The sequence below is a fragment of the Mixophyes fleayi genome, chromosome 8, assembly GCF_038048845.1.
Source record: "Mixophyes fleayi isolate aMixFle1 chromosome 8, aMixFle1.hap1, whole genome shotgun sequence".
Taxonomy (NCBI): Eukaryota; Metazoa; Chordata; class Amphibia; order Anura; family Limnodynastidae; genus Mixophyes; species Mixophyes fleayi.
In genome coordinates, this window is record NC_134409.1 from 25,941,273 (window position 1) to 25,951,997 (window position 10,725).

Genomic DNA, 10,725 nt, shown 5'->3' on the forward strand with positions numbered 1-10,725 from the left:
TACATACATTCTGAAAGTAGACTGAGGGGTAACGTTAATTCACCAAGTACTGTATACACTATTAATAAGTGAATATATAGATGTTATCTTTATTTCATGTTTGCAAACACATAGCGAAATAACGCAGGTACCAGGAGCAACAGGTGGATGATGGGTTAGCACACAGACATGTTGGTATCACAAGTGGCCAAACAAAAATAAACAAAACACTGGAAGCCTAATATTAGATAACCAGGATAGAATGTTAAACCATCACCAGCCCATCTTGAGTTTTACTTTTGTTATGACGTGAAGAGAAGATCTATAAATACTCAGAATTTTGTTTGAAGCAGAATCATTAAAGACTGTGGGACACCAGCACTTAATGTAAACTACAAGTCCCAGCATGCCATACAGCCTCTATACCTGGCAGGGCATGCTGGGACTTGTAGTTCACAAAGGTATCGAGACAGGGTTTGCACAAGTGTACCGCAGGATAAGGGCTCGTCAGTGAGATCAGCCTGGGGATTCTCACCACACAAAGTCGTTGCTCTTATCCTCATAGGAGTTGATGAGCCCGTTACACAGTGGGGTGGGTAAAGGCCTCTTCCTTGGCCCGGAGCTCACAGGCCTTCCAGTGAGCGCCGAGCCGTTGCTTGCCACCGCCAGCCTGGGGATACTGGGGGCACATACGAGTCCAGGTCGCAGGGGCCCGGCCGAAGAGGAACTAGACGGGGCGGAGGATGAGGTGGAGGAGGATGGGCCCGTCCCACCTCCCGGTCCGGGTAGTTGCTGAGACTGCCGGCCCGAGGACATGATCCCCGCTTGTTGCTGCGTCCTACGAGCTATCCCCTCGGTTCAGACACAACGCATTTTTTTTTTCTGTTCACCAACTGGGAACAATAAAGTGTCAACAAGAGACACAGTTCTAACCCGACACCGGAAGCGTCCAGCCAGTGACGGGGCGCCAGACGGCAGCCACGCCCACCTTGTGCGAGACTACTGGAACTAGGGCGGCAAACTAGGGACAAACTAGTAAGTATGGCGAAGCGCGAACATACCATTGCAAAATTACTGGTATACGAGGCTCAGATGAACAACAGTGGCTCTTCTACTGTCCTGGAAATACAAGTCCCATCATGCTTTGCCAGGAATGCTGGGACCTTTACTTCCACAGCTGTAGCTGGACCTGCTTTTTAGGAATAGCTGAAAGCTTCCAGACCATGAGATACTTCACAATATATAAAGCTTTCAACAGCAAAATATAGTTTTTAAGATATTGTGTGTGTATATATATATATATATATATATATATATATATATATATATATATATATATATATATATATATCTATATATATCTATATACAAAAATATATAGGGTGCCACAAGGTTTCCGAAGTCCGAAGCTCCATGAAGAATACAGACAGTGGACCAAACGGGGTGAAACCATACATGGTACCATATTTATATTAAGTAAAAATAGAAATCACATACTTGCGTCACTACTAATGGAGCAAAAAATATTTTGGATTTTTTTTTTATTCTCTACTTACTTACTGCCTGAGAATAACCTTCGCCTTAGTATAGCACCACCACTGAAACTTGTTAAACCTGGTACAAATGAAATATGCACATAGTTTTTTTTTATCTGTCAGGTAAGCACACATAGTTGATCCATACTTGCCAACTCTCCCGGAAAGTCCGGGAGACTTCCGAAATTCGGGTCAGTTTCCTGGGCTCCCGCAAGAGCTGGCATTTCTCCCGCATCCCGATTCCCTTGTTCAAAATGACGCGATTCACCGAGAATCGCAACATTTTGACCCCCCGGGACAAAACGCCATTTTACACGGGACGAGGCCAAAATTATGCGATTCGAGGCGCCCCGACCCCTCCCGTCCATTAGTCACGCCCCTCTCCCGGACGTCGCCTACTGGATGTAGGCAAGTATGAGTTGATCAGTATACTGCAACTGGTCTCTGGGCAGAGCTCATTTTGTATTTACTTTAGCAGAGCACTCCGATCTACTTATCTGGTAGAACTGTATATGTCAGTGTTGGCTAACCTGTGACACTCCAGGTGTTGTGAAACTACAAGTCCCAGCATACGCTTCCAGGAAAAAGCTGCTATGTATTGGCAAAGCATGCTGGGATTTGTAGTTTCACAACACCTGGAGTGTCACAGGTTAGCCAACACTGTATAGTATATGTGCTATTTCTGTCTTTTCATTTTCATTGCTTCTTTTCCAGCTTCTGAGTTTAATCTCCCATCTTTCTCTCTATTTTTCTATCTTTGCTCCATCTTTTGCTACAACCTAAACCATCTAGGTTCTAACATAAACTTGTAAGACTCTTTTGTTTTGTTTTGTTTGTTGGGTGTTTTGATCGGAGAGGGATGTGGGTTTGCCTCCTGCTTTACCAACTCCCTGGTTAACCTGGAAGTCTGCACAGGCCAACCTCCAGCCATTACCCTCGAGGATTTCAGAATGCAACTTACAGGAATCATTTCATCAAAAACATTAGGCCTTAAAATAATGGAATGGAAAACATATGTTTCTTTACAAATGCATGTTTCCATGAACTGACTAACTAATTTTTATATAGTAAGTAAAATAATTTGTTTCACTCCCCTTTCACACAATAAGTTTCTACTTTATGGTGTGGATTTATGTATAGATAAATAGAAAAATAGGTTCATAACATTGTAAGTTGAGATAATTTTTTTTACAAAACTAATCGGCATATGTGTTACCTATTTTTTTTTGCTGGATATGAACTTTGATGTTGACCAGTAGCCATTGGTCATCAAGTCACTACATGAACACACAGTAGATATAATATACTCTTGAGTTAGGACTTAGCAATAAGGTCAAGACTGAGATTCAGAACAATACAGGGAAAAGATTAGGGTAACATAATATTGTAGTCACAGAAAGTGATCAGACATAGCTATTATGACACAGGCTGTTTACCTACGCGGTACCGAATGCCACCCATGGATGAAAAAAGCATTCGAAATTAGTAGATGGTGTCAAAAGAACTTAAAGTTGACCACACAAAGACCAATCCTGTAGCTCAGCCTAAGTGCAGAGCAACTCGATTAGTATCCAGTTTGGTCAAACACATAGGTAACTAAATTAAGCAAGATCCAGCTGTTTGCTATACGAGCAGAGCAGTCAGGTCTCTGGAAGATGACCCCAAACAAGCTGAATAGAGTAATAAAGAGGTACTTGTAGAGACTGCAGGCTTTGAGGCTTGAATCCTGGACATTCATAAGAACATGTTTCAGGTCAGGGTACCCATCTTCAGATATGAAAATGCACCAAATGTAATAGAGCAAAGTGTGATCACTCAAACCCACAATATAAAACAATTCAACACAAGTACTTAACAGTAAACAATAAATAAAAGTAAGGGAAACTGCAATATTTATCCCACAATAGCCAAGGGCATTGGTTATGATTGGAAGGAAAATTATAAACCGTATGTTCACAAACACATAAACTGCCTGTAAAGTAAATAATTATAGTGTGTCTTAGGATACACTGTAACCATTTTTAATCTACACCTTAATCAAGCCATGGTTAGTGGACTAAACTACCAATTAAGGCTAATGAAAAGGAGTGCTTTAGTATAAATAACTAATTAGAGAATCATCGAGGTGCTGCTGGCAATTAGGACGTTATGGAATTAAATTAATTGTGCATTAGCTTTAAATTACCCACCAATCCATTAGTGGGCATATAAAGAAGCCCCCTTCAATTACTGATAGACCTATAATCGTTGATAATCTACTTATCATTTTCACCTCTATTATACTTTATTAACATACTGTACCAGCAGTCCATGTGTGTGCTCGCTTTAAAGGGTGCACTAGTTTCCTTCCTTAAAGTTTGGGAGTTTTGTGCATAAAGCATTATATTTTTTCATCAACTCGGATCACACACAGGCTCATAGTAGTCATGTTCCAACCGCAATTACCAGCTTGTCCGATAATGATTTGATTGATTTCTATCAGATTTTATAGGGAATTAGCAGGAGTAAAACATGGGGGCTGGTAATGCTCAGTGGAGACCCGTTTGGGATTTCCGTTATTAATTTATAGTTTATAATTTGTCTAACGCTTAAGAATTATCACAGTGAAACGGCCAAACGGGGCTCCGATGTGAATGCTCCAAACCCAGAACATCATCATCATCACCATTTATTTATATAGCGCCACTGATTCCGCAGCGCTGTACAAAGAACTCACATCAGTCCCTGCCCCATTAGGGCTTACAGTCTAAATTCCTTAACATACATACACACACAGACAGAGAGACTAAGGGCAATTTAATAGCAGCCAATTAACCTACTAGTATATTTTTGGAGTGTGGGAGGAAACCGGAGCACCCGGAGGAAACCCACGCAAACACGGGGAGAATATACAAACTCCACACAGATAAGGCCATGGTCGGGAATTGAACTCATGACCCCAGTGCTGTAAGGCAGAAGTGCTAACCACATAGCCAAGAGCAGGCTCAGAACAGCAGAGTAGGAACCTCTGGAGCAGATGGATGGGCATCGATGGGCACACCCTCACTGGCGGGCATCATAGAGGCCGCATGGTCCGCTATGGCTGTAGTTTCACCCCTGAGAATCAGATTTGTTTTGCTGCAACAAACTCAGGCCAAAACTGGTGAAGTTTGGAGGAAGTGTAGCTGACGGTAGCTAGGTAGATGTACCTCTGGTATCTCAGCCACCCATGTTTTGGGGACAGCTACAAGTGTGGACCAATCCACAATTACATTATATTCATTGCAGAATTTGGTTTAAAGACCCTGATTTTCTGTAGAAAATAAGAAGCAGGTAAAATGTGAGTCAGCCAAACACATTGTTGAAATAAAGACGGAAGACAGTGAAAGTGGAAAAGCTAGCCCAGCAGCCAGCCATTCTCACTGGAATCTAACTGAATAGAGTGTTATGACCACCTAGTAAGAACATCCCTTATGAAACCTATTAGCTTTGTTCCTGCTCTTTTACATTAGAGTCTGCACATTTGTTTATTGAACATTATATGTTTATGATACAACTTCAGTTAATATTGCCATACAATTTTGTTTTGAGAGAAACCACAGTAGGACGCTACAACATTCAGCCAAAGTGTTTTATTTTGTTTAAACATATGCTTTCAATTTTGTTTAAACATATTTTTAGACCATGGAATGCATGCATCCTAGTGGGTATATAGTGATGAGTTCTGAGGAAGTTTTTTAGAGGAACAATATCTTCAAAATAATGAAGGTGTTTCCTATGTTTTATGAAGCACAAAGATAAAAGCACTGTTCAGACCTATACTAACTCCAGTGCTGCGGTTTAAAAGCAACATATAAAAGTGTCCCTGTATTTCGTCTTTGACAACTAAACACTTATTCCACATACCTTTGCCATTGGATGAAAGTGTGCTGATATAAGATAAAAAGCAGAAATGGTAAAGCAAAGCAGACATGCTACTTATGTGTGCTGTGACATCATTGGTCATTTATCTGTGTGAGAATCCACCAATCTGCACAGAGCATTTGTTCACTGGGAGACTGCGAATAAGTCTTGCTACCTGCAGAATAAGAATTGCACAGATAGCAGGCTAGGCAGATTTCATTAAATAGAAAAAAAACAGTTTTCCATATGTAAAATTTAGCTTACTAATATACATGCTTTGATATGGATAATATTCATGATATGCAATATAGTCATGTCCAACAGTAGGTTTACTTACTGTATTATAAATCATAGTGCTAAATTTGCAGCTTGCTACCTAGAAACCTATGTTATTTCATCTACAAACATATTAAGGCACAGTACTTAACATTACATAAAATAACATCTGAGAGTACAGCAGTTCATATTATGCAGTATGGGAGAGCAACTTTCGTATTATAGCAGCACATGGTCTGAAATCCAAATATCGTACCCATAGGCTATTTTTGTAGGGAGGATTTCAGATGTTTAAACAGAAAAAATGGAACCAAAATATGTAGTAAATTCCTCCCATTTTTCTAATGCAAACTTATTGTGCAGTAACTATTTTAAGGACAGGCTTTATATACCTTATAAACTTACATTGGGGGGTCATATACAACAAGGGGAAATGTAAACACGCAGCATATTTGATTTTGTGCAAATGAAATTAATTTATACTTATCCTTTTTGCTGTCTTTAAATGCTTGGACTGTCATTCACATCTTGAACAATTCATAACAATGAGGGGGCTTTGGGTCTATCTTTTGAAGTATGAAAATGTAACATTTAGAGGTAGGTTTATCAAAACTTCTAAAAAAGGAGAAGAGGTGGTGTTGCCCATAGCAACCAATCGGATTCTAGCTATAATTTTCTAGACCATCCTAGATCAGCAGGAGCCAACCCGTGGCTCTTTGAACTTTGAAATGTGGCTCCCAGACAGGAGCATGACCTCATCATGGTTCCTGTCTACTCTCCCCGAAATTCCGGGAGAGTAGGCAAGTATGACTATAGCTGTGCATTGAAGCAAGACAAGCCTCTACCAGTAGGCGTTGTTCTTCTAGATGTGGCAAGTTTAAGGTAAGTTTATTATTGAATGAAATATTTTATATATAGATTATGCACTTAGATGCACATTGGGACCACACAGCATCAGCAGGGAATGTAAATGAAAGCTTTATTGTGATAGGTGTTTTTCTTTTGAACTGAGCAACTATGTAAGTGAGTCACATGATGTGAAACCACATGACTATTTGAGAGTGGTCAATATGGCTAAAATCAATTAGGTCAAGGGCATGTTTTAACATTTAAATGCAAGTTTAAGTAATCATCTGATACTACAAAATACAGTTGCAGTTAAATCCTGTGGTGGTATGAATGCACCTCTGGTGTTTGCATGCATTTAGTGGGGGTTTTTCATGCATTGTATTTAATATTGATACATTTTTATTTTGTTTGTTGCACTTCCTCCTACAGCAAGTACACATATATATTGTTGCTTGCTCTTTTTTTATTGTGGAATCATTCATATTTTATAATAGAAATCCACTTACTTATTATTGTTAATTATATTACCAAGGCTTTATTATTGCCACCTCTAAAGCAGTGTAAAAAGCTGTCTCCAATCATTACATTGCAGTTAATGTTGCTTTTGTGTAACACATGTTGCGATAATAGACTGATATATTCTATAAAAGAATTTCTACATAATACTGATCTACGTCTTAGGACATTTAATAGCAGTGGTACTCACTGTTCGTTTCAGATTAGCAAAATTTATTGTCTGGAATACAATCAACAGAGACTATTTATCGGAGGCTATAGAGGGAAACTGTTCAGCATATTTACGATTTTAAAATATTACAAATATCATTGTTAAAGACTATCTAGTTAGTCTTCAATAATCTTGTCACTGTACAAGTTACTATTACTGATTTATTGAAGTGATGTACAGTGTATTACATAATTATTGTATTACCCTTTTCTGGATTCTTCTGGATTTGTGTCCTTAGCTGGGAAGAGGTTTCAACAGCACCATACAGAGGGCAAACAACAAGACAATACAATACAGTAAACAAATAACTCTACAACTCTCAACACAGCTACTGATAGCCTAGAACTTTCTGCTGTTGAGAGGAAGATAGTATGGGACCAATAAAATACCTCATATCAATAAAAATGCTTTATCAGCTTGATATAAAAATTTAAATACTTGAAAGTAATTGTAGTTGGCAGTATATACTTTTAAGTGCATGTGTGTACAGTTTGTATGTTGCAGAGGAGACCCATGGGGGGGTTCAAAGCAAGCAATGATGGGAAATAAGCAGTTTGGAAGAATATTCCTGCTTGATTGGCAGATGGTGTTACCAATAAAACAAAAGTGTCATACAGTATTGTGGTTTTATGTGTAGCAAATCACCACATACACAGATGGTTGTGGAGTGGAGTGTTGAACAGTTTATGATTAGAAATTTGTCTTGGGGGGGACATGAGCTAACAATGGAAAGAAGTAGACAAACCCAAGCCTGTTATGTGTGAATGGAGTTTGGTGAGGATTGAGAGAGACAGGGTATAAGAGTGATCCAGCAAAAGATAAGAGCACAACCCAAGACTCATCATCATCATCATCACCAGTTCTATGTACAGCGCCACTGATTCCGCAGCGCTGTACATAGAACTCATTCACATCAGTCCCTGCCCCATTGGAGCTTACAGTCTAAATTCCTCAACACACACAGATAGAGAGAGAGAGAGACTAGGGTCAATTTTGATAGCAGCCAATTAACCTACTAGTATGTTTTTGGAGTGTGGGAGGAAACCGGAACACCCAGAGGAAACCAATGCAAACACGTGGAGAACATACAAACTCCACACAGATAAGACCATGGTCGGGAATTGAACTCATGACCCCAGCGCTGTGAGGCAGAAGTGCTAACCACTAATGGCCATAGAGATATGCAGAAGAGATATGTCATCTTAGGGTTATATTTACTAAACTGGGTTTGAAATAGTGGAAATGTTACCTATAGCAACCAATCAGATTCTAGTTATCATTTATTTCGTACATTCTACAAAAGGACAGCTCAAATATGATTGGTTGCTATAGGCAACATCTCCACTTTTTCAAACCAGCAGTTTAGTAAATATACCCCTTAGTCTCCAACAATAATCAAGCAATAAGCAATAATATAAATGTCTAGTGGCGTGTGTTAGTCTGTTTGTCTATGTGTGTGTGTGTGTGGAAAAAATAAAACCAAGCTGCAGCGCCACCTGCTGGGCGGAGTTATACACTGACCTACTAAATTCTTAGTGTGTGTGGAAAAAGAAATTCATAAAGGGCTGAAATTTGGTATACTAAGATGTTTTTAATTTGTTAATTTAATTTGTTAATTGTTAAAAGTGTTTATAAAGATTTAAAAAAAATATATATATATATTTCTTGAAAGAGAAGTGACAGTTGGGAGTGGTTGGTGGTTTCCGGGGGTGACAGTGGGAAGTGGTTGGTGGTTGAGGCCTGGGCTATGGCCCAAATGCATGGCAAGAACCTTTTTAACACCTTAAGTAGCTTGATTTGACTAGAATGCATGAGTATCATGCACGGGTTAACTTGTCTTCTATATCTATGGAATATGATGATACTGGTCCTCCAGGTGGGTGTGCCAGACAGGGTGATATAAAACAGCTGTTGTTATGGGTTGTGTGACATTATTTGTCGGTGAACAGATAAGTATTATATGAAGATGAAGGTGTATGAAGGGCATTATCGTCCTAATTTAATGGTATACCTACATTTTCTCAATATGTCTTGCTGACTCTGTACAGCCCTATGGTATCCATTGAAACCACTTGTGCACACTAATTTAAATCAGCCCTTTACGCAATATTATATATTTATGTATGTATATGATCATTTGTCTGGGTGTATAGTGGAACTTTTTTTGTGTGTGTCTCTAGCAGGGCCGCCGAGAGGAAGGGGGGGGGGGTACATTTTACCCAGGCTTGCCAGGGGGCCCGGGCCGGGCCCTCGCATGCTAATTTGTAATTTATTTTTTTTATTATTTTTTTTCTCTTTGGTGATTTTTTTTAAAAAATGTTTTTTTTTATTTTTTCGCGAGGGGGAGGGGGGTCCGTCATTGGTGGGGGGAGCTGGAAAGAAAAAAAAAAAAAAGGATTCCTACTCACGTGATCGGCGCTGCGTCCCTCCTTCCTCTCTTCTCCTTTCACACTGACTGCCGGGCGTGACGTCATCAAGTCACGCCCGTCAGTCAGTGAGGAGCGCCAGACAAGACCAGAAGAAAGAAAGAGAAGAAAAGAGAAGAAAAGAAAGAAGGTAAGTAAAGAAGCGGAGAGGCAAGGGGAGGGAAACAGAAAGGGATAGTGCTATAAAGAAGAGGGAGTAAAAAAAACAGGGGCGAGAGGCAGAGAGTAAAAAAAAAAAAGGGGGAGAGAAACACTAATTAAAATAAAAAGGGGAGAGAAGCACTAATTAAAATAAAAAGGAGAGAAACACTAATTAAAATAAAAAGGGGAGAGAAACACTAATTAAAAAAAGGAAGAGAGACACTAAAAAAAAAGGGGAGAGAAACACTAAAAAAAAGGGGAGAGAAACACTAATTAAAATAAAAAGGGGAGAGAAACACTAAAATAAAAAGGGGAGAGAAACACTAATTAAAATAAAAAGGGGAGAGAAACACTAATTATAATAAAAAGGGGAGAGAAGCACTAATTAAAAAAAGGAAGAGAGACACTAAAAAAAAAGGGGAGAGAAACACTAAAAAAAAGGGGAGAGAAACACTAATTAAAATAAAAAGGGGAGAGAAACACTAATTAAAATAAAAAGGGGAGAGAAACACTAATTAAAAAAAAGGGGAGAGAAACACTAAAAAAAAGGGGAGAGAAACACTAATTAAAATAAAAAGGGAGAGAAGCACTAATTAAAAAAAAAAGCGGAGAGAAGCACTAATTTAAAAAAAAGGGGGAGAGAAGCACTATTTAATGGGCGCTATTTTGTTTGTAGGGTTATGGTGAGGCAATTTAATAGTGGGGACTATTAATTTAAGATGGGGTGGTTTGGGGGCTTTTGAATATGGGGGTTAGTTTAGGGAGAATGAGGTCTATTTATTAAATGTGACTGAGTTATTTAATGGCAGTAATAATGATTGCGGGAAATAGGTATTGCTGTTTGCAGGAAGGGAATAGGTTTATTTATTAAATGTGAATACTATTATTTTAATGTTGGGGCTGGAGGAAG

At 39.0% G+C, this 10,725-nt stretch overlaps 1 protein-coding gene across 2 annotated transcripts in view; it reads right to left on the reverse strand.

Moving 5' to 3' along the window:
- COP1 (COP1 E3 ubiquitin ligase) overlaps positions 1-966 on the reverse strand; it is a 74,904-nt gene extending 73,938 nt beyond the window's left edge. Inside the window, exon 1 of one of the 2 annotated variants that reach the window (XM_075182180.1) lies at positions 515-966. In XM_075182180.1, coding sequence (XP_075038281.1) covers positions 515-795 — 281 coding nt within the window. In that variant the 5' untranslated portion in view covers positions 796-966. The remainder of the gene's footprint in view (positions 1-514) is intronic. The other variant, XM_075182182.1, reaches the window with a different exon arrangement.
- Between the last annotated feature and the right edge of the window lie 9,759 nt (positions 967-10,725).